This window comes from Crinia signifera, chromosome 8 (assembly GCF_055691185.1).
Source record: "Crinia signifera chromosome 8, ASM5569118v1, whole genome shotgun sequence".
Taxonomy (NCBI): Eukaryota; Metazoa; Chordata; class Amphibia; order Anura; family Myobatrachidae; genus Crinia; species Crinia signifera.
Genome location: NC_139224.1, coordinates 112,005,393 through 112,030,848, shown reverse-complemented (window position 1 = coordinate 112,030,848; position 25,456 = coordinate 112,005,393). Strand labels below are relative to the sequence as shown.

The following is a 25,456-nucleotide window of genomic DNA, read 5'->3' as shown; positions in this document are numbered from 1 at the left end:
CCCCAAAACCATAATATTGCCTCCACCAGCTTGAAGTGTTGTGGCAATGCAGTTGGGGTCCATGCTTTCGTGCTGTTTTGTACATAATCGCACCCTGCCATCTGCATGGTTTAATTGAAAACGCGATTCATCGGACCACATGACCCTTTTCCAGTCATCTACTGTTCAATCTTTGTGCTCCTTTGTGAACTGGAGACGTCTGCTCTTGTTCAAGGCAGATAGTAGAGGCTTTTGAACAGGTCGTCGGCTTCCATACTGTTTAATGTGCGGCGAACAGTTAGTTCAGAAAAGTTGGAAAAATATAAAGTAGCGCTAATGACAAAAAATTAATTAATTCATTAACCTAGTTCAACCCAGCTGCTAACTAGTAGGGATTACCACTCCCAGTGGAAAGAGACAACAATATAGACAAGAAAGAAAGCGCTCGGGTTTTTAGGTAAAGACAATAGCCAGTTTGAATTTAAAAAACACACAATATTTAAAAATACAAAAAGCAATAAGGATTAGCCAGCCTTCCTTTTGAACTTCAACTGCACCCCCAAGTGGATCTTGGCTTGTTTACAGCAATCCGGAAACGGATTTTGGGGAATACAATTGTGGGAGCATCTTTTCTCCCTATACTTGCATGCCATACAAACCAGCAATCGGAGAACTGGTAAATATGTTTTTTTTTTTTATTTACTGTTTGGTTTTACAAAACATTCTATACTACCCAGATTGCTGGAATGTCTGTTTACTAATACAATACTAACAAATTGGCTGCATCCCCACTAACTATTTGTTCGTTCAGAGACCTTGACAGTTGCTCCTTAATTAAGATTCCCTGCAATGCAATTTGAGGTACTGTTACTCTTCTGTTGGACTGGACAACTCTGGCAAGTCTCCTTTCATATGGAGCATTCAGTAGCATGTGACGACCCCATTCTCACGTTAAGACCTGGTTTTCTGCTTGGTAGTCTATTCTCTGTAACATTAATAACTGCTGCTCTCGAACACTTTACAAGTGCAGCCATTTTGCTGATACCGGTTCCAATGGTTCGAGCGCCTACAATCATCCCGTGTTCAAACTCAGTTAAATCAAGTTTTTTGCCCATTTCTTTGCAAGCAACACAGTGCAATTGATGCTTCATTTGTCCTGCATTCCCTTTTTATAGCTAGCTCGCCCTCTAACGGCAACAACGTGAAGTTATGGCTGATCTGCTTATAAGTGTCAAGTGGTCACAAAAATTTGGCAACTCAGTGTATATTGATTGATTTTTAAATGCACGATGTCTTTGTTTTTGTCACACAGATTGATATTATTGTTGCCATGACTACCCACCGATGGTTGGGTCCGGCGGGTGACGCGGCCGTGGTCATGGATCGTCATTTCCGGCGGAGGTGTGGCGGGTTACACGTCTGACTACTATATATGTTTATATCTACACTGCACTGTTATCCAGATGATGGGGTTCTAACCCCAAAATGGTGATTTTGCACTTTTGATCACTAAAGTTTGGTTTGAAAAGTCTCTTGGAATTCCGCCTTATCTCTCTCTATATATATATATATATATATATATATATATATATATATACACTCTCCCGCATATACGATTACCCGGGTGCCTTCTGGAAACAATTGCAGTAGGATCTTGAAATAACAGGCAGCGGCACTCAATCGGGAAGTTTTCACAAAGTGTATTAACAAATCACAGCATTAAGCCAATGTTTCGGGGATTATACGCCCCTTTGTCAAGGTGTGGTGATACAGATAAAAACGGAAAAGTGTTTACCTTAAGTAGAGTGAAAATCACAGTGTCACGGTGTCCAGCGCCCGCCTCCCCAGTGTCGGAGCACAAGCCGGAAGTCTATGCGGCGGAAGTCCGTCATCATTAGGCGGAAGTCCGGGGTCTGGAGCGCTCCATGGAACGCAAACAATCTGGTTGTTATGGGAACAACCAGTGGTGAGTTGATTCACAGGTCCCGCTTTTTAATGCTTTTTATACACTTTATAGACACATAGTTATATTGGCACATTGGTCCAATATTCATATAATTGCATAAACTGTAGTTATGCATCTTAAATTAATCGCTAATTTAACACTGTACTGAAGGTTATCAGTGTAATCTTCACACTTTCATACTTTATGTCACCCACAGTGACGCGGTTGCCGGCGCCCTGCACTCCGTGCTGTGAAGCTTACTTATTCAGGAAACCCGCAACGGTTCCCATAACAACCAGATTGTTTGCGTTCCACGGAGCGCTCCAGACCCCGGACTTCCGCCTAATGATGACGGACTTCCGCCGCATAGACTTCCGGCTTGTGCTCCGACACCGGGGAGGCTGGCGCTGGACACCGTGACACTGTGATTTTCACCCTACTTAAGGTAAACACTTATCCGTTTTTATTTGTATCACCACACCTTGACAAAGGGGCGTATAATCCCCAAAACGTTGGCTTAATGCTGTGATTTGTTAATACACTTTGTGAAAACTTCCCGATTGAGTGCCGCTGCCTGTTATTTCAAGATCCTATATATTACAGCTACCGAGGTGCCCTCCAGAACGGGTCCTATACAGAGGTAAGTATCACCAGATGCAATGGGGCGGCACTCAGATTTGCAATAAAAGAAATGATGTAGACCGACAACTGACCGAAACAGGTTGATTTCGGCACTCTCCCCTCCTTTGTAATCAGCTCCAGGTGCCTTCCCAGTGTTCAGCAGTATATATATAGCAAAGGTGGTGGCACTCTCAGATAAAATAACAGACAGAGGCTTGAAGAAGCATCCAAGAGATTATAAGGTTATCTGTAGTCTCCATATGTGTACATACATATAGTGATAGCGGTGTGATGTATGTGACATGCACAGTGGTGGTATGTGGAGTCTCTGTAGTGCTGCATATAGTGTCCATAGACTGTAAGAACCATCCACACAATGGTTCTGACACCCAGCTCTGGAACCTTCATCTATATAGAATTAACCGTTCAAACCAGTCCTGGATCCCTCTTTGCTACCGACATAGGGCCTGAGATACCCTCATAGTGCATATGTACAGTAAGTGGATACCATCAAGCGCTCTGACACTGTTAAGCAAGAACTAACAAGGAGGGCATACTAGCCCCCAGTGTCTAAAATCTACACACAAGGGTTCAAGCCACCCACAACTTTTTTGCGACAACAGCCCCAAGGAGGAAAATCTCACTATTTCTTTCCACACAGATGATATTTCTACAGGGGCCAGTACTATTTGAGGACTCTAATTATAGGGTTAACATACCCCCAGGACAATATAGGAGGTTCCAATCAGACATATATACAGTCGGGTGATTATACTGCTACTTGCACAATATTGGCCCTTATTCTAATCGGATCGGTACGGCCCGCGTGCGGCCGTACCGCCGATGTTTTTACTCTGCACATGCGCAGAGGTGAATCTGCGCATGTGCAGCCCCCTTCGCCGCAGACGTATTTCGTCCGCCGCAAAGGGGGCGTATAGGGGCGTGAGAGGCATCATGCCCTCATTTCCCTATGTGTACGCCCCGCGTTTCATGGGCGTTCCCATGCAAACGCGGGGCGTATGCATGGTAATGAGGCCATGACGCAACTCATGGGGGCGGAAAGCTGACGTCGCCGGATGTCAGCTTTCAGCCCCCATACAAGCTACCACACGGACGATTGTCCGTGTGGTCTCAGCTTGCGGGAGCTGCCGCGGCGTGCGGACCTGCCTTCGATGGTCGACGACCATCGAATGCAGGGGGCAGCTCCCACCATGGTGGAGGCGTAGCCTCCACCATTTTTATGCGGATCGCCAGCCGTCCGTGTACGGACGGCCGTGGCGATCCGTAGGGTGGGCGGGGATTGGTTTGTGCGGCCGGAGCCCCGTGTGCGGCTCTGGCCGCACCAACCAGAATAAGGGCCAATAACTGCAATAATTGGTTTTATTTTCTTCCATCTATACATCAGTGTCTGCAATTATATTTATTATTTTTCCTTTCTCATTTATGTAATGTTATTTTACATACTGCCAAATAAGGTCGCTCTTTAATAAAAACATATTATTTCACTATGTAATGCTAAAGTTTGCCAATTAATATACTAGAAATGAGACATTGAAAAAAATTCATCCAACCATTGGTAATAATAATAACAACTTAAAATACTCAGTGATATAGTAACTTAATTCTGGCTGCAGGACTGTCAGCAATATCCTAACAGGCTGCTGAAGTTTGCATGTTGATTTAGCTTTCTTCAGAGCAAGGAATACTAAATAGCATGAGGCTGCAACATGAGCCGTCTCCAGGCATGGTGACACTCCACAGTGCAGACATAGGAGTCTGGCAGATTCTTGTCATTTTATCTATCCCCACTCCTAAGCACGCCTCCACCCCATCCCTTGCCCAACCTCAGTGTATAAAGGAGATGTTGTGGTGAGAAGCTCAATGCAGAACAACTTGGATTAGTTTCATGTAGGTAATAGCAGCTTGTCTTCATTGTGCTAGCTGTCTCTGCACATCGAGAGCCTTTCATCACAGGTACTTTTGCTGGTTCCTTTTTAAAATCAGTTATAAAGCACCAATATACTCCACAGCGTTGCACCATGGGGTCGCTTACCCTTCAAGTTATGATGTCTCTTGCGTTTTGCATGGTGCTAGGGAGTCCCCAACTTCGAAGAGCCAATGACCGTCAAGGACAATGTACCTATACCTTCACAGTTCCCAGTCCAAAGGAAAGCAGCTGCACTGAACCTGGAGAAGCAATGACTTCTATAAGGGAACTGCAACGTGAAAGTACCACCCGTGGTCAAGAAATGGATACATTAAAAATTAGGCTGAGTTTGTTGGAGAAGGTGGTAAACAAGTTCCTAGGAGGGGAAGGTGCAGGACAAGTAACGTCTTCACCCCAAGCCTGGACAGATTCTCAGAGGGAGTTGGAGAAGCTTAGACTGGAAAAGGATGAATGGGAAGGTCAGCGTGGAAGTCTGGAGATGGCTTATTCTGATCTGCTGAGGGAGAAGTCTTCTTTGGAAGAGGAAAAGCAGAGGTTGAACGAGAGACTAGAAACGGTTCAGCAAACACAATGCCCTCAAGTTGCTGAGGTATCAAGGAGTAGGGACCAGCAGGTATCACCAAGACAAGGTGAGTCTGGAAAGGATATTTATTATTTATTAACAGTTTCTTATATAGCGCAAACATATTCCGCAGCGCTTTACAGAGAATATTTGAACATTCATATCAGTTCCTGCCCCAGTGGAGTTTACAATCTATACTCCCTATCACATGTACATGCACATTCATAACAGGTAAACTGTAAGCTGTAAGCACCAATGTACAACCTCAGGCTACTGACTAAATGTCAGCAGTGACGGCTGTGGTTTCAGACCTCATAAAACTCTGAACAAAACAGGGTTTTGCCAGTCACACTGGAAAAGTTTTTTACAATAATGTAAAATATGACCCCCTTATTTTGGACAGTAAGGAATAATAGTGGGGTGTGCTGTCACTAGACAATATGTGAACAATATTTATTGAGGAAATAAAAGATTGTCATGGGTGTGGCACACCTAAAGAAAATAAGGACCAAATATAAAATATAACTTTTATTCTTTATGTTTCTAAAAACTGCGACATATAAGGCTAAAGACCAGGTAAGTATAGTATCCTTATTATTGATTATTGTCAGATTCTCTAAGCTTCAAAAGTGATAAAATGGAGAGTGATAAACAGCCAGCCAATCAGCTCCTGTCTGTCATTTTTCAAACACAGTCTGTGGCATGGCAGGTAGGAGCTGATTGGCTGGCTGTTTATCACTCTCCATTTTATCACTTTTGAAGCTTAGAGAATCTGGCCCACAGAGAGAGGCCGGCGCATGGTGCAGGTCTGTTTGTGTGTGAATCACAGTGACACATAACCTGTGTGTATGCCACGCTCTCTCTCCCTTCAAACGGCAGCAAAAGGCTAAGGGGCAGATGTATTAAGCCTGGTGAAGAGATAAACTGGAGATAAAGTGGAGAAAAAGTGGAAGGAGATAAAGCACCAGCCAATCAACTTCCAACTGTCATATTTCAAACACTGCTGATTGGCTGGTGCATTATCTCTTTCCACATTTTCTCCACTTTATCTCTAGTTTATCTCTTCGCTAGGCTTAATACATCTGCCCCATAATGCCCTGTGAAGATCTAACTGTGGCACCCCCGGCACGTTAATACGGCCGATTACGTTGGGTGTATGCCACATTAGTAATTACTCTGCTCAGAGGCAGATACGTAATAGCTGATAGCAATAATTACATGAGTGATATATAGAGATTAAGCTATTTGACTAATCTGCCCAGATACGCATGTTTGGATACACATTGTAAAACACACGATAAGACGCATTGATCCAATCTGACAATAATCAATTATAGGGATATACTGACATTGGGGTCCACTACGCTAGGATTTCTATCCTTTTTAACATACTTACCTTGTCTTTACCCTTACATGTGATTTATATGTCGCAGTTTTTAGAAACATAAAGAATAAAAGTTATATTTTATATTTGGTCCTTATTTTCTGACAATCTTTTCTTTCCTCAATAAATCTCATAAAACTCTGCTCTCAGATGTGAATCACAAACATAATATCTATATTCTGGTGCACTGGCAGAGGGTCCTGTAAAGCATTTGCATCATTGTATACGTTATTTCTGCCACCCTAGCCATTGTCAGGTTAGATATATATTATATATGATATTATGTTTACATAAATATTTCGTGGTTTATTCACAAAGATTATTTGATGCATTTGCTGCAGGATGTAAAACTATAATAATGTTAAATGCAAAACCAGGTGTGCTATCTTCCAATGTGCTATTTTATGCAGCCTCTTATCTGCGGAAATTCCGTATTACCATCCTGTGCTATGTCTTGAAAACACATTAGTAAAAAAGTGCTGCCATGTAAATGTGACTGCCCAGAGGTGCTGCCATGTAAATGTGACTGCCCAGAGGTGCTGCCATGTAAATGTGACTGCCCAGAAGTGCTGCCATGTAAATGTGGCTGCCCAGAAGTGCTGCTATGTAAATGTGACAGCCCAGAAATGCTGCCATGTAAATGTGACTGCTCAAAAGTGCTGCCATGTAAATGTGACTGCCCAGAAGTGCTGCCATGTAAATATGACTGCCAAGAAGTGCTGCCATGTAAATGTAACTGCCCAGAAGTGCTGCCATGTAAATGTGACTGCCCAGAAGTGCTGCCATGTAAATGTGGCTGCCCAGAAGTGCTGCTATGTAAATGTGACAGCCCAGAAATGCTGCCATGTAAATGTGACTGCTCAAAAGTGCTGCCATGTAAATGTGACTGCCCAGAAGTGCTGCCATGTAAATATGACTGCCAAGAAGTGCTGCCATGTAAATGTTACTGCCCAGAAGTGCTGCCATGTAAATGTGACTGCCCAGAAGTGCTGCCATGTAAATGTGACTGCCCAGAAGTGCTGCCATGTAAATGTGACAGCCCAGAGGTGCTGCCATGTAAATGTGACTGCCCAGAGGTGCTGCCATGTAAATGTGACTGCCCAGAAGTGCAGTCATGTAAATGTGACTGCCCAGAAGTGCTGCCATGTAAATGTGACTGCCCAGAAGTGCTGCCATGTAAATGTGACAGGCCAGAAGTGTTGCCATGTACATGATGTGACTGCACAGTAAATGAGTCTGCACAGAAGCCTGTTCTCTTGAATAAGACTGGATTATTTGCATCAGTGATTGACACAGGTATTGGAAGAAATATTATCACAAGGATATAATACAAGTCAAAAGAACAAAAAAAGTAACTATTGTTTTAAATGTAACCAAATTAACCTACCTGTATATTTTTGGATTGTGGGAGGAAACTGGAGTACCCGGAGGAAACCCCACGCAAGCACGATGTACCTTTTCTAGAAGGAGATAACTTGCCTGATTGTTATTGATAAACTTTTACTATTATTATTATTATTATTATTATTTATTTGTAGTATATAAATGTGCCATTTAGCATTAACTTCAAAGTAACATTCTCAATCACTGTATTTATGCTAGAGGAAATACTTAGTTTGGCAATCGTGTATATGTTAGTTATATATCTCTGTATGATTTGTGTATAATTGTTATAACCCCTGGCTGTCATCCAACACAGTTTATCACATGTTACTGGTATAAAATACAGAGGGCTACAGCCACTTCTGGGGCCAGGTCTTTGAGAGAGAAATTAGAAATTATTCTTATATATTTAATTCTTTCTCTTTGTAATAATGACAGACCCCTTTTCTGTATGGATTAAATAGTCCCTTGTACATTAACAGGGTTTCCTAGGCTTTAGGTGTTTGTGCACTTTCTTCACAATGTTTATTTCCAATTATGAGCACTACTTACATGGGTTTTATCCTTCATGCTTAACAGACTAATATTTATTAAAGATAACCATCTAGATCAGTGGTTCTCAACCTCAGTCCTCAAGTAGCCCCAACAGTGCACATTTTCCAGGTCACCTGGCAGGTGCACAAGTGCACTCATTAGTCACTGACACATTTGGAAAGATCACAGGTGGAGCTAATTATTTCACGTGTGATTCTGTTTGTAGACATGAAAGTGAACTGTAGGGGGTACTTGAGGACAGAGTTTGAGAACCACTGATCTTGACAACCAGTAATACTCTATCTAAGGGGTTCCCAATCTTTTTTTGAATCACGGCTTCTAGAGTATCAGAAATTTTCCACGGCACTCCAGGCCTCCCAAAAAATACATAAAAAGAAATATAAAATGAAGTAGAGTTTATATGTGATTCTCAGGTTCAGTTATGTGTTAAAGAGTATGATTTGCTTCTGCTTGTACACATATTTTATGATTGGCAGCCACCAGCAATTGTTTTGTCCATAAATAATTGATAATAAATCATGCAAATTGGTCCTGGACCAGCAACCCGCGGCACCACTGAAAGTGTCCCAAGGCACCCCAGGGAGCCACCGCACACAGTTAGGGAACCACTGCTCTATCTTATTACTTTCCAACTAGGGTGACCAATCCCGGGATCGGCGGGATCCCGGATTTGGACCTAAAAATTGTCCAAAAATAGCCCAAATTAGTCCACGTCTAATGCCGGGCAGCGTCTGAGCGAGTGCCCGGCCTGGCTGTTCCCATGTGGCCTGCGCAGCGTGAAAGTCACAATGAGCAGGCCACACTGCCCACTCTGCTGCTACCCCTTCTCCTGCCCGCCCCTTCTCCTGACCGCCCGCATGCCCCTTCTCCGGTCCGCCTGCCCCCGCCTCTTCTCCTGTGCCCGCCCTGTACCTGCGTGAAGGGGCGGCTGGTGTAGGGGTTGGTATGGGTCACACGCCTGCGAACTAGGATGCCAATCCCGGGATTAAAAAAATTGGCATCCCTATTTTCAACTTTAGCTCTTTTGGAATCCAAGTTTTTTTTAATTAACATCTTGTTTTTATTATTTATTTATTTATTTATTTATTTACAGTTTCTTATATATCGCAGCAGATTCCGTTGCACTTTACAATAGTAGACAGTGATGAAACAAACTGGGTAACAACAGACTTAGGGGTTAGAGGGCCCTGCTGTAAGCTTACAATCTGTAGGGATATAGGGGGGAAACACAAGGACAAGTATCAGTAATAGCATAGCAGTCCCACCAAGTTACAAGTCCAGAAGGGAAGCTATATAACACATAAGTACCTCAGAGGGTTATGCGTGTAGAACTTAAATATGATAGGCTTGCCTGAAGAGGTGAGTTTTCAGGAAACGCTTGAAAGTTTGGAGGCTAGTGGAGAGTCTTATTGTGCGTGAAAGGGCATTCCATAGGATGGGAGCAGCTCAATGAAAGTCCTGTAATAGTGAATGGAAGTTAGTGATCCGTTCAGAAGAGAGATATTTTTTTTTTATACACAGTTATAAAACAGTACAAAACATGTATAGTAGAGGATGCGGTACTTGTGTATTATCACAACGCCCACTAAGCTATTTGCTTAGTGGGCTATTCTTCGTAGGGAAATTGCATTGCATGGGCCATTTTAAGGGCCGTGCGATGCAATGCGATTTTCCTATGTAATGTATTCAGTGCTCTCTTATTTATATTGTATAGGGTGTACAATGTCATTAGGTATACAATAATGACATACAATGAGGTTTTAGGCACCCCCCCACTATCCACGCCACCACGAAGCGCGGCGAGCAGCGGCGGAACGCGTCCTCCGACCCTTTCATACCCCTACTATCCATGTCGGCGTGGAGTTGATTTTATATAGTGTGGCAAGCGCAGCGAGCCACCGAGCCCGAAGCGTGGCGAGTGCAGCAAGCCCCGCGAGGGGACGCGGAATACATGTAAAGTAATCTGCGTGCACTCGCCATATCCACACTATATAAAATCAACTCTACGCCGACGTTGATAGTGGGGGCATGAAAAGGTCGGAGGACGTGTTCCGCCGCCGCTCGCCACGCTTCGGTGTGGCGTGAATAGTGGGGGCGGTGCCAAAAACCTCATTGTATTTCATACAATGATATAATTGTACAGGTAATGTAATGGCATCGTCCACCCTATATATGCGGGAGGTGCGATGTGATGCGATCCCCCGGGGCTAAGAGAGCAGTGAATAAATGACATAGGAAAATATAACACTGGATAAAGCCTCTAGTACACCTTGGCCACTTGCTTACTGCACTAGGCCACACTTGAAAGAGCATTACCCGCTTCCCAGTCTTATTTAAGTGACAACCAATTCATTAAGTTACAAGGACTGGTAACATGACACAGTACATACCTAAAAGGTTCCCAGTATCTGGTGTCAGTATCTGGAGAATTTATGCTCTTTGATAATGATATATAAATTCCTCGCAGGGTGTCACAGGTTTGCACAAGACTCATTCATAGTTTGTGTGTTAACAGGACAGAGATCTGTTTACTTTAATTCCAAATGTTCTAAATAGTTTTTGACAGCTTGTCGGTATGAAACCTCATCCATTAATATGAATGCTCTAGAAAAGAGGTTACATCCTATTTGTAAATACACAGTTGCCTGATCGCTTATTTAGAATATCATGGAACTGCGAATAGTTTTTAGGTCACAGTAAAAAGACTGACAACAAAGGGGAAATCTACTAAGATGGGAGTTCTATTTTACACGGGATATTGCTATGGGCAACCAAGAAGAATCTACTTATTTATTTAGCAACTTCTAGAAGATAGTAGATAGGATGTTGCTATGGGCAACCAATCAGTTACTATCTGAAATAGAACTCACATCTTAGTAAATTTGTCCCAAAAGTCAATCTTCGCGAACACATTCTACTACTCTGGCCGATAATGTCACAGGAAGCCCCACTCTTCAATATTTACTGTGTTTCATAGTGGGTTACATTAAGTACAGTTCGAGTAATACTAAATACTTAAAAGGCCTGTCCATGTCAGGGGACATCATGTAAGGTTTGGATTAAGGGGGTTATTCTGGTTCACTCACAAAGGAAAATTCCTTATCAAATGGACAAAACCATGTGCACTGCAGGTGGGGCAGATGTAACATGTGCAGAGAGAATTAGATTTGGGTGGACTATATTGCAGTGTAAAAATAAAGCAGTCAGTATATTCCCTGCACAGAAACAAAATAACTCACCCAAATCTTAATCTCTCTGCGCAAGTTACAGTGCACATGGTTTTGTCCATTTGAGAAGGACTTTGCCTTTGCGAGTGAACCAGAATAAGGGCCTAGATGTACACTGTAGTGTCTGCAATCTGCTTTCTTACTTTCTTTGTTTGCTATATAGTAGTATCAGAACCAAGGCAGGCATTGAATGTCAGTTGGAGCAGTGACCCTTAAAGTCCTGATCTAGTGGCATTTGACACCTGCTGCTGACGTGCATGTTCACAGCAAAGGCAGCACAACGTGTAAAAATAAAACCCATTCTATCCAGTGTACTGATAGTGTTCTAGTGTGCATTTGCTTGGCTGCTCAGTTTCCACTTTTATCTCTATGGAAGATATGTGTGGTGCATTAGGTCAACAAAGAAAAGGTTGACAGTGTCTAGGTGCAGCACAAAAGGTCGACAGGCTTGCATGCTAACAGCAGACAGTCTAGCCTAGGGCTAGTCTCCACTCTATCTGGGGAGCCCTGCACTCATTGGGGGTGATTCAGGTTGGTTTACAAAAGCAAACACCTTCTTTAATGGACAAAACCATGTGTGCTGCAGGTGGGGCAGATGTAACAGGTGCAGATAGATTTACATTTGGGTGAGTTATTTTGATTCTGTGCAGAGTAAATACTGGCTGCTTTATTTTATCTCCCAGTATTAGTGGAGAAAAAGTAGGCTCCCTAGCACCGGATCTAGTTGAGGGACTTAATAAAAAATCTGTAGTGAGGCATAGGAAATGGCTGCATAGCGCATAACCAAGGGCGTAACTACCATAGGTGTAGGGGGTGCAGCTGATAAGGGGCCCAGAGCTGAGAGGGGCCCACTTTGCCTGTCAAAGTATCATATGCTGTCCTCCAGCAATTTTACAGGTGCTCAACGCGTTTCCCTGGAATCAAAACCTCCGGCTTCACCATTTTCTCCTGATGAAGCCGGAGGTTTTGATTCCAGGGAAACGCGTTGAGCACCTGTAAAATTGCTGTCTACATCCACCCATCCACTCACCAGTGACGTGTCCACCACCCCACAGACGACCCTCAGAATCAATTTGGATATAAAATCTTCTGGGATATTGCTTGATCCTTAATTCCTTCCAGCAATCTAGGAGAACAGTCTTACCGGGTACCTTGAGTCCTTGAAAATATAGGACAACTCAGGACAGTATCGTCACGGATCCTGGACTTAAATCAACCAGGCACATGGGATGGTAATATACACAGCTTCTCTCATCCATTCTGTTTTTGAAACAGCTCAAAGCCAAAACCAAACGCTGATTATCCCTGTGATAGCAATTAATGATTGTGTGTCATGAACTATTTGTTCTAAAGCGATTCACCTTTTTTATACCTATATAATGTAATATTATTAAATTGTTTTTTATATTTTTTGAGAACCGTGTATTGTCAACTTCTTTACAGCCGTGCTGGCACATCTTTCTTTTTATTCTTCCTCAATATTAGGGCCTGACAAACCCTGTGCCAGCACACACTATTTTCTCTTTAGTTTGCCTACTTTGCCAGCTCTCACAGATAGGGCCCTGCACCCTCTTGGCTCAGTGATTCTGATCTCTGTATGTCCCATGGCACTGGGTCAATGGGTCCAACAGTTATGAGCTGTCACTCAATTACTGTCTAACTATCTCACAAATTCATTTTCCTTTTCTATTTTCTTTTTGTTAATATTACATCTTTTGTGTTTATGTATCATTGCAAATATTCTCTATGGCAGTGGTTCCCAACCCTGGTCCTCAACTACCCCCAACAGTGCACGTTTTCCAGGTCACCCAGCAGGTGCACTCATTATTCAGTCACATTTTAAAAGATCCACAAGTGGAGCTAATTATTTTGCCTGTGATTTTGTGTGGAGACCTGGAAAATGTGCACTGTTGGGGGTACTTAAGGACCAGGGTTGGGAACCACTGCTCTATGGCACTAAGGGCAGCACTTAGTGGCGCAATATAAATTAATAATAAAAATAATTGCCCCTGGCAAACAGTTCAATGTTAAATACTGATGGAGAGAAGAATACACACTTACTGAAAATGTAGTAATGTTGCCGGTCACTTTTGCTCATCAAAGTCTTTAGAATAAATAATATATCCCATCTTTGTTTGGAAAGCAGCAGGATGGGAGGGCAATATGGATATTAGTCTGTTCCTTAATGAAGTCACAGGTTGTTCCAATAACTGTGTGTGTGACAGGTCTACAATAATAAGGGCAATTTGTTATGAGTTCTATTGTTGCACTAATCTCCCATGGGTTTCCTTCTATTTGTACAGCATCATCATCCGCTGGCAGTCATGGAAGTGGAATCAGAACATCCCCGGTATCAACAAAAGATGCTGCAAGAGATTGTAAGAAAACATGTGAATTACAACTTAATACTGCATTGTGAATGGAAAAGACAGGGGCATAAGGTTAGGTACACACTGTGGTGCAGGATCTGCCAATAGAGTAGCCAAATTGTTAAGCATACACAGTTGCCAATCGGACAGTCGATTTATTGGGCCAGACATAACAATCAAGTGTGCATTCGAATGTGGCAGCCCAGTGGTGTTGTTATAAACGGCAGTTCCTGTGGCTGGCATATGGGATGGTTGGCCGTACACACAGCCTCATATATCCGCAAGTTATATCTGCATCGGGCTGCAGGGCTGACCTGATATGTCTGTGAAAAATGGTATTTGCAGACATATCGTCTGTAACCAAGGCTACTTTAAGAGATATAGTGCGATGCCCGATATGTTTAAATATATATTGGTGCATCTTGCTGTGTGTATGAGCAATCCACTGACCACCCATACACCTGCCCAGGAACTGACATTGATTGACAGCTCAACTGGGCACATGCGCCCACCCAGTTGTGACATCATCGCAACGGATTAGGCAGTGTGTATGGAGAACACTCTGCTCAATCAGACGAGAGATATTTCTACAGATCAATTAATCTGCAGATATATCTTCTAGTGTGTACCCAGCTTAATACCCTGTACTGCTGTTGTGTAGCAGGCACAATTATATCCACAGATCAATGTTTGACATACCAAAAGCAATTCCCATCTAAGTCACTATGAAACACATAAGACAATGTACATCCACTACATACGCACAGTGGACACGGAGGGATTGTTGATGGGTTTTTATACGTTTATCTGCTTTCATTAGTCTTAATACACCTGGAGTGGAAATCATTTTGAAAACCAGAAAGATTAATATTATCAGAATTTATTTAGCAAAGATTGCAGGAAAGCATTGGCGAGGCAATAAATGAAAGCAAGGAAGTGTGTGGGGATATAAACTATCACCACTAGGAATAAATGAAAGCGGTCCAAAGGTATATTGTTTACTGATACTATGGGGGAAATATAGCAAACCTTCCAAAGATTTGACAAGTGTAGTAGTTGAACATAGTAAATAATCAGCTTGTTGATAGAATTGATTAAGTATGTAATACTGTGTTCTCAGTGCGAGTGAGAAATACACAGCTTTTACGCAGCATTAAAATGCCGGGAGCTGCAGGGACGGACCCCCTTTCTCACTGCAAGGCAAATTCCCAGGTGAAGAAGTTCTACCCGATAATTTGCCTTTTAACACAGGTTTTTATGCAGTGAGAACGGGTCAACCCGTGTCTGCATACCCGGATCTCAAACACGGGTAAAAAGAAGGGTTTTACCAGTGTATGAGATCCGGGTATGCGACCCATTCACACTGCAAAAAAACCTGTGTTAAAAGGCAAATTTCTGGGTCGACATGATAGACCTGGGAATTTGCCTGCAGTGGGAACGGTACATCTTTGAAGGTTTAATACACACTACCTCCCCCCCCCCATGTACGTTATGTACAAATGATACCATATGTCCCATATGAACAGACTAGTTATATCATGTGTTTTATCCTCTTTACATTTCCCAGCGTCCCAATGGGGAGCAGATGGGGTGGGTTACCAGGAGCTGAAATCAGAGCTGACAGCACTTCCAGCTTCCAGAATGATGCCAGAGAGCCATTCCGCACTCCAAAGTTCAGAGAATATGGGGACAGCTGGTAGGAATCAATTTTCGTTAGGATTTTCTTTTTAATGCTTGTGTCAGAAAATCAAGCCACATGTTTGGACACATACATAACCACTCCACCCTTGGAGCCCTTGAATATGCCATTAACATTTCCTAAATGACTGTTCATCTTGGCAAGGAACTATGTAAGACTCAAGAAAAAAACGGGAGAACCTAGGTCATGCTTACAGCATGGGGAGTGATAGATTTCCCAGTGCTTGGAGATGATGTCATCTCCAAGAGCCAGCAGAAGACAGCCTGCTCCCAAGTGCAGTGTGAACGGCACCGACTAGGGACTTAACTGGGTCAGAGTCATCATGCAAACTAAGTCTTTCCCAGGTTTGACTTGGATTGGAACCGTGTTCTAAATCCTGGATCAGACCCATTCATTTTGGAAAAGTTGTCAGCAGAAATGGTTCTTTGCAAAACTCATGGGCCAGTTACTGGGACGTCATACAAAAATATTCTTTTTAATTTATACAATTTGTAGGGGCTCATTTACTATGGATCACATATACTGTACAATGCAATCACGGCAGGATCTTAATGTCCAGAATCACATTGCAAAATGCAATCCCATCAGCAGAATTTAACACAAATCACAAGCAGGGACAAGAAAACAAAGAAACTGTAAATAAATTATAACACTATCAGCTAACGCCATCTCTGAAGGTAGCAGCTCCGGGACCTGAAATCTGTAATGCTTCAAATTCCGGATATTGGTACAAAAGGCAGCATCACATCCCCCATAGAAACCTATGGGGGATGTGACTGTGGGTGGGATAGGTGGGAATCACAGCAGATATCATCTTACATTTTGGGGGTACTTAATATTAGCGGTTAACGTAAAAAAATGGGGTTTTCTTGGTATTTGCAGCAAATATTAGATGATAAATGGGCCTCTTAAAGAGAAAATATGTAACATATCATGTTCTCTAAATATTTTGGCTTTGTTCTTACAGTATAATAACTATATTTACCAACAGTACAAAAATGTAACATGTGCCTTTAACAACTCTTTCCTTTAGGAACTTGTGGTGAACTTACATGGGTTGGAGAACCTAATACTTATCGAAAGGCGGATAACATTGCTGGCAAATATGGAGTTTGGATGAGGGACCCTGAACCAGCATCTCCATTTTCTCGTGACACCATTTGGAGAATTAATACTGTAGGAGCAGATATACGGCAGGTTTTTGAGTATGAGACTCTTGACCAGTTAGTTCAAGGTTATCCAGCCAAGGTCTATGTTGTTCCTCGTTCCATGGAAAGCACCGGGGCTGTGGTCTACAAGGGCTCTCTATACTACATTCGTAGAAAATCTAGAATACTAGTAAAGTATGACTTCAAGACAGAGACCATTGCAATTCAGAAGGAACTTCCCAATGCTGGTTATCATGGTCAATACGCTTACTCGTGGGGAGGCTACACCGATATTGACCTAGCTGTGGATGAGATGGGTTTGTGGGTGATCTATAGTACAGAAAAGGCTAAAGGGTCTATAGTCATATCTCAATTAGATGTCAAAACCTTAGAAGTAAAGCAGAGTTGGGACACCACCATTCGCAAACAATCAGTGGCTAATGCATTCATGGTCTGTGGCACACTGTACACTGTAGGAAGCTACTCTTCCCCAAACACCACTATAAACTTTTCTTATGAAACTCGGACAGGAGTCCAAAAGCAAATTGGCATCCCATTTCAGAATCGCTATGGCTATAACAGTATGGTGGATTACAACCCTACTGAAAAGAGGATCTATGGTTGGGACAATTATAATATGGTGGCCTACGATGTGAGGCTTTCCAAAATGTGAGGTGACAGAGAAGTAGAGAATGATATGTGAAAAAGGCAGGGTGGGATGATTGCCAGGTGGTATGGGGTACATTATAAGGGAGGGGTCAGCTTTGCCAAACTTAGGAAGCCAAAAACTAAGAGGTACTACCTCTCTTGCACTGTTCCAAATATCCATGCTTCAGCCACTGGAAGCGTTCCCTCATGCTGTGAGATACCATTACTCACTGCTCTACAGGGGAGCAACAGATGCTTTGCAGAATTAGTTGGCATTCAGAGTTACTAGTACAATGCATAGTAGGGAACCATATAGGTCATGCATTTCATGTATATATAAGATCTAGTTGATCCAAGACCAACAAGTTTGATAGGAAAGAGCCCACAAAAAAAATGTTTTTACCCCTGGCAATGGGTCCTTCCTTTACTGAATGCTGGTGGCAATCTGTGTAATAATTATTACTTCTATAGAAAAGTAAAAGCAAGCTAGTGCAGAACAAAGCCAATACAGACATATCTATGCACTGCCAATAACAGGACTTCCAGAATGTATTATTCTACTTTTTTGGTAACTGAATTGTGGGAAACAGAGAATTTAGGTATCTATAAGCCTTTATTATAATTATTTTATTAAAAAGTTAAATAAAATATATTTTTTTCAATGTATACATTTCACAAGCACACACTCTGAAAAAGATACAGGTCTTTATAGAAGTGACATGTAAATGTACATTCCAATTTAATGTTATATAGTTACCATGGGGAGGTTCATACCAATAGCCTTTTCAACATTTTGTCTTATTATTCTGATTTAGATAGATTTGTTTGACTTTTGCCCAGGTAAACTTGCTCAAATGTTTTGGAATCCTTAAATCATTTTAAAAATTGCACTTGTTACTAATGTGAGAAATCTGTATATTTTAAAATAATAAATAAAAATATTTTCTACAAACTGGTTTTAAAAAGTGTTTATTGAACTTGTCTTATTTGAAGATGACTATAGCTGTACAGCCCTGTACACACGGGGCGATATATATATCGCTCACGCTGAGCGATATATCGCTTGGTGTACCATTTGCATCAGCGACCAGAGATGGTCGCTGATGAAAAGGAAACTGCCCGGGTATCCCGGCAGTGGAAATCAGCTGGTCGCAGAAGCGATCACTACGGGCAGAAAACGGGAGCGTGCACCTGGCGATTTATCGCCGGTGCACACTCCCATCGCTGGCAATATGGTCGCCCAACGACCATATTTCCAGCGATATTTGCTATAATCGCCCTCGTGCGTACGCACCTTAAGTGTAGTGTATACATTTTTTTAAAAACATTTTATTGCCATTTTACCAATAAACAAATAAGGCATAGTAGATTTGTCACATATCATTCAATACAATCCTCATAGTGAGATGAGCACTTCATCTAGAAACATAACAATTCACATGTTGTCTTATGGGGTAATCAAAAGTCCTGGAAGTTGAGGTTCAAGGTTTCCAATCCTCCAATGTACAATTACTGTAGATAACAGCTTTATCCTTTCGAACAAAGTAGTGCAAATCTCGTTAAACTACTATATGTATAACGTTTATATTTCAACAAAATAGGGGAGTAGGTTGGTAGGTGACAGGGGGTGGGAAGGTAAGGGGGGGGGGGGGGGGGGAGTTGTCTTTCGTGTCGAGTGCCAAGCCCAAAGAATCATATACCTTTCCGTGATATATGTGGTTCAAACATGGTGAGGGGGAGAATGTTTGGGCTAGACTTGACACTTAGATAGTGGGAGGAATTGCCAAATATGAGATGGAGTGGTCTTGGAAAGCTATTTTTGAAGAGCACGGGTGCAGATTCTTGTAGCTGTGGTGATGATGGGGGAGAGTCCTGTCATCCTTCAGCCACTGGAAGCGTTCTCTCATGCTGTGAGATACCATTACTCGCTGCTCTACAGGGGAGCAACAGATGCTTTGCAGAATTAGTTGGCATTCAGAGTTACTAGTACAATGCATAGTAGGGAACCATATAGGTCATGCATTTCATGTATATATAAGATCTAGTTGATCCAAGACCAACAAGTTTGATAGGAAAGAGCCCACAAATATATTAGCCTTCACTTTTAGCTTTAGTGAAAAACGTGAATACAATTTTCAGAGTAGTAATAGACAGATGAAGGCATGAAAAGCCATTAAAGTGCTCTATTGAGTGAACATTAGCTTTGCTTAGTAATTAGTGCAAAGGATAGAAAATGTGGAATGATTTAATGAATATCAAACTGATCTAACAGAGACACAATAGTATTGACAAGGTAAACTTACAAACAAACATCACACAGATGTGGTTTCCTTGGATAGAAATTTGACTACATGAAGCAAGTTGAATACATTTTAAAAATGAGGTACTGTAATGTCAGTGCTGCTATTTATATTGTACATACATACAGACAGACAGGCGGAACTCAAGAGCACAATGTGTCATTACATTAAATACCCTTTCCTGGGCTGTAGATGGTTTCTCTTACATTATTGTTACAGTCTGGTTACCGCCAAATGAATGCTGAGGCAAACTGCAATAGCCCTGTCCATGTCATTCTATTGCAGTGAAAGTGGTACCAGATTACGCACTATATTTGCAGTAAAGGCCTTGTTCAACTGGCTCCGTTCTCGCCATTCACTACTAAATAACGATTTTACAAATATAGGCTCAATAAGAAATTCCGCCCCTCCCCCTTTTTATATTAAGGGCCTGAGTCAGAGATGGGAGGAAAGTTAATGGCACTTGTAATTAGCTTTAAATTTCTGTCTGTCTTTAAGGCGGAACATGCAGGATATGTCTGAGTAAAACATATGCCTCCTGCATGTAGCTACGATTCCAGCACCGTGACGGACATTGCAACCACCAACACATGTATATGGGCAGCTGACTAAGTCTTAATTTAAGCAGCTGACGAGCTGAAGGGGCGTTTACGGGACCCGGAAGTCTGCATGGAGACACATAGACCCTTGGCTCTCCTATCCCCAAAAAGGGGGTGATATGCCCCCATTTCCAAGAACACAAGTGCCCCTCTCCCCAACCCATCAACACGGGTGACAACGCAAGGCCCGTTCTGTGCATGCACAGAATGGGCCTAGCGCAGCCGTAGATTCCTGTTAATCGGGAATCTGTGAGTGTCCCCTCTCTTCTGCGTCCATCTTTGAAACAGGCCTTAAAATACACTTCTGATAGAGAAAAATGCTGTATAGCAAACAAACAATTTGTATAGAAAATAAAGTTTTCATGTGTCTAGTTATAGTGTTCATATAACAGGATAATCCTTATTAGGGTTCTTTAGTCCAATGAAATGTTGTTTTACCCCTGGCAATGGGTCCTTCCTTTACTGAATGCTGGTGGCAAGCTGTGTAATAATTATTACTTCTATAGAAAAGTAAAAGCAAGCTAGTGCAGAACAAAGCCAATACAGACATATCTATGCACTGCCAATAACAGGACTTCCAGAATGTATTATTCTACTTTTTTGGTAACTGAATTATGGGAAACAGAGAATTTAGGTATCTATAAGCCTTTATTATAATTATTTTATTAAAAAGTTAAATAAAATATATTTTTTTCAATGTATACATTTCACAAGCACACACTCTGAAAAAGATACAGGTCTTTATAGAAGTGACATGTAAATGTACATTCCAATTTAATGTTATATAGTTACCATGGGGAGGTTCATACCAATAGCCTTTTCAACATTTTGTCTTATTATTCTGATTTAGATAGATTTGTTTGACTTTTGCCCAGGTAAACTTGCTCAAATGTTTTGGAATCCTTAAATCATTTTAAAAATTGCACTTGTTACTAATGTGAGAAATCTGTATATTTTAAAATAATAAATAAAAATATTTTCTACAAACTGGTTTTAAAAAGTGTTTATTGAACTTGTCTTATTTGAAGATGACTATAGCTGTACAGCCCTGTACACACGGGGCGATATATATATCGCTCACGCTGAGCGATATATCGCTTGGTGTACCATTTGCATCAGCGACCAGAGATGGTCGCTGATGAAAAGGAAACTGCCCGGGTATCCCGGCAGTGGAAATCAGCTGGTCGCAGAAGCGATCACTACGGGCAGAAAACGGGAGCGTGCACCTGGCGATTTATCGCCGGTGCACACTCCCATCGCTGGCAATATGGTCGCCCAACGACCATATTTCCAGCGATATTTGCTATAATCGCCCTCGTGCGTACGCACCTTAAGTGTAGTGTATACATTTTTTTAAAAACATTTTATTGCCATTTTACCAATAAACAAATAAGGCATAGTAGATTTGTCACATATCATTCAATACAATCCTCATAGTGAGATGAGCACTTCATCTAGAAACATAACAATTCACATGTTGTCTTATGGGGTAATCAAAAGTCCTGGAAGTTGAGGTTCAAGGTTTCCAATCCTCCAATGTACAATTACTGTAGATAACAGCTTTATCCTTTCGAACAAAGTAGTGCAAATCTCGTTAAACTACTATATGTATAACGTTTATATTTCAACAAAATAGGGGAGTAGGTTGGTAGGTGACAGGGGGTGGGAAGGTAAGGGGGGGGGGGGGGGAGTTGTCTTTCGTGTCGAGTGCCAAGCCCAAAGAATCATATACCTTTCCGTGATATATGTGGTTCAAACATGGTGAGGGGGAGAATGTTTGGGCTAGACTTGACACTTAGATAGTGGGAGGAATTGCCAAATATGAGATGGAGTGGTCTTGGAAAGCTATTTTTGAAGAGCACGGGTGCAGATTCTTGTAGCTGTGGTGATGATGGGGGAGAGTCCTGTCATCTCTGGGCCCCATAGCAGCAGCAATCCCCATACAGTACCTCTATTAGTGGTCTTTCCTTGTTAAGCACAAGCCGCATAATACTTTCTTGCTGGGAGAAAAACTGTGTGCTCTTCTAACCATTCTACAAGGGAAAAGATACAATGTGTACTGAATGGCCTGCACCTTGGTCCAGAAAGTGCATTACATGATGCTGTTAATATGAATATTTTTGGTGGAGAAATGGGTACTTGTGAGTTATCTGGGCTGCCGATTTTTTGATTGTATGCCTTAAGTTAAGGCATACAATCAGATGCGATGCGATGCGATGCGATATCGCATTGCATCGCATCGCATCGCATCGCATGCGACCATCGGATGCGATAACCCGATTTTTCCATAGGAATCAATGTTAAAATGGACTGAGTCCATTTTAACATGGAATTCAATGGGAAAAAGGGGTCCTTTTCATACCCCTACTATCCAAGTGGGCATGGAGTTGGATATAAACCTGTGGCGAGCGTAGCGAGCCACCGAGCCCGAAGCGTGGCGAGCGAAGCGCGCCCCGCGAGGGGACGGTATTCCGTGTCCCCTCGCGGGGCTCGCTACGCTCGCCACGCTTCGGGCTCGGTGGCTCGCTACGCTCGCCACAGGTTTATATCCAACTCCATGCCCACTTGGATAGTAGGGGTATGAAAAGGACCCCTTTTTCCCATTGAATTCCATGTTAAAATGGACTCAGTCCATTTTAACATTGATTCCTATGGAAAAATCGGGTCATCGCATCGCATCCGATGGTCGCATGCGATGCGATGTGCCCGATCCGACCCGATTTAGAAATCGGGCCCCCAGATAACTCATAAGTACCGAGAAATGTTATTGTTTTTTTTTTTTTTTCGTTTCATTGCCATTCTTAATGGTCAAGCTCAATATACAAAAAAGTTGAAGGATGAAAAAATTAAGAAAATAACAAATGTGGTTCATATTTTCTAAATATCTTAATTTAGATATTTAGAAATCGAATTTCCCAGTCCAGTGTGAAAATAGTTGATATCGGCAAATTGGGCATTTTTAACATTTCCCCAATTCCCCAACAGATCGCCGATCATTGCTGGCTGCTGATTGACTGATCTGGTCAGCGGATCAGTGAAACAGGGTAGAAAATGTATGGGAGCCATGAGTATTAAACCACACCTAGGGCTCGATTTGGAAGTAAAGCAAAAATGACAACAAAAAAAACACGCAACTGTCTTCCATATATCACAGATGTATTTGAGCAATGTCCCAATCTCCGATGACCGATTGGAAAGGCTGAACATATAGAATTTGTGTCCCAAGTGCTGAGGGCAACCTCTGTCAAGAGTTCACACTTTTTTAGTACGGTGAGGCAGGGGGTGACCCATTTCCCATTATCAGTTATGTGTTAACACATCTCCATTAATAGTGCATGTAAGGAGGTATCTGTATGTTAATTTAAATAGTTAATAAAAAATGTATAAATAATTTTTATATATCTAATGGTTGTGTAATAGTTGGCTCTGGTTTAAGGCGTTTTTATTTGGTAAGGGTGTTAGGGAATCCATTACAATTTTGAAAGACCCCTAAAGTGTTGAAGAGGGTATTTTGCTTATAAGAACCACCCGCTTTTCCCTTAGTGCTAGATTCGCAGACCGGTACTTAGGTGGCCACCAGAACTTATACCTCCAGTTGTACAGTGCATCTGTAAAGTATTCACATGGCTCCACTTTTTGCACATTTAGTTATGTTACAGCCTTACTGTACTGTATTTCAAATAGGAATAAAAAAAATAAAAATGTCATCAAAATTCTACACACAGTACCCCATAATGACACCATGAAAAAAGTTTTTGGGGGAGTTTTTAAAGGTCCCAATGAGCACCTGAAGGACTCTCAGACCATGTGGAACATCATTCTTTGGTCTGATAAGGACATACTGTAGATTGAATGTTTTGGTGTGAATGACACGCGTCATGTTTGGAGGAAACCAGGCACCGTTTATTATCAGACCAATACCATCCCTACAATGAAGCCTGGCGGTGGCAGTATCATTATGCTGTAGAGTGGCGGAACAATAAATATTGCGCCTCCCCACCCCAGTTAAAACAACCTCCTGGGGAGCGGGCAGGGGGGTCCGTGCGGTGCGGGTGTACCTGCGGAGCGGTGTAGAAGCCGCAGTGAGAGGGTTCCCTGCTGCGCTGTGTAGTGAGTTGGCGCCAGGTCCCTGCAGTGTCTTGGAAATAACCGGGCCGCGGCGCGGGAAGCACTTCTGATTTTGAAAAAACTGGCCGCACGCTGATTGACTGAATCTCAGGGTGGATCTGGGGGCGTGACAATAGCACACACAGTCCCCCAGGCACCCACACTTAGTCAGTGCCTCCCTGCCGTCGCCGGGGCTGCAGCGCTATAGTTACGCCACTGATGCTGTAGGGAAATTTTTCAGCTGCAGGATCTGGAAGTGTAGTCAGGATAAAGGGAGAGATGAATGAAACAATGTACAGACAAACTCTGAATGTAAACCTGCTTCAGAGCACTCTTGATCACATACTTGGGCAACTGTTCATCTTTCAGCAGGACAACGACCCTAAGCCCACAGCCAAGATATCAAAGGAGTGGCTTTAGGACAGGGAACCTTCGGCCCTCCAGCAGTTGTTGAACTACACATCCCAGAATGCTTTGCTAGCATGGTTAAAAACTGTAGCAGTGCATGCTGGGATGTGTAGTTCCGCAACAGCTGGAGGGCCGAAGGTTCCCCATCCCTGCTTTAGGACAACTCTGTGAATTTTCATGAGTGGCCCAGCCAGTGCCCAGACTTGAATCTGATTGAAAATAGTATATGTGCCAGCGCTGATTGAAATGATTGCAAGATGGTAATTTACAAATATATAATTTTTTAAAATCTAGACATCTTGCGTATTCTTTTTATCCTCTAGTATTGCTTGATAATTACCAGGAAAATCTGGAGTCCTTATAAGCAGTCATTCTATTCACTGGATAATTAGGAACTGATTCAGATGTCCCATATGCAGAGTCCAGTTTGGAATTGAAAAAGGTTATTCCTCTCAGCGGCAATATTGGGTGGATGGTAGTGCCAGTTAGGGGTGCTCATAAATGGCTCAACGCATTTCCCCGGATGTTTTCCGGCTTCCTCAGGAGCAAATGAATGATCCCAGTCTCAAATGAA

At 42.3% G+C, this 25,456-nt stretch overlaps 1 protein-coding gene across 1 annotated transcript; it reads left to right on the top strand.

Moving 5' to 3' along the window:
- The first annotated feature begins 4,520 nt into the window (after positions 1–4,520).
- On the top strand, positions 4,521–18,369 carry MYOC (myocilin). Its single transcript, XM_083157012.1, has 4 exons — positions 4,521–5,122; positions 13,908–13,982; positions 15,541–15,669; positions 16,706–18,369. The coding sequence occupies exons 1-4, from the start codon at positions 4,585–4,587 to the stop codon at positions 17,491–17,493; spliced, it is 1,530 nt and encodes a 509-aa protein (XP_083013138.1). The 5' UTR covers positions 4,521–4,584; the 3' UTR covers positions 17,494–18,369.
- The last annotated feature ends 7,087 nt before the right edge of the window (positions 18,370–25,456 follow it).

Excerpts from the sequence above, each read along its gene's own strand:
- MYOC (XM_083157012.1), top strand. The coding sequence starts at position 4,585 with ATGGGGTCGCTTACCCTTCAAGTTATGATGTCTCTTGCGTTTTGCATG. Across the intron at positions 5,123-13,907 it reads GCAGGTATCACCAAGACAAG|CATCATCATCCGCTGGCAGT; the intron begins GTGAGTCTGGAA and ends CTATTTGTACAG. Across the intron at positions 15,670-16,705 it reads AGAGAATATGGGGACAGCTG|GAACTTGTGGTGAACTTACA; the intron begins GTAGGAATCAAT and ends TCTTTCCTTTAG.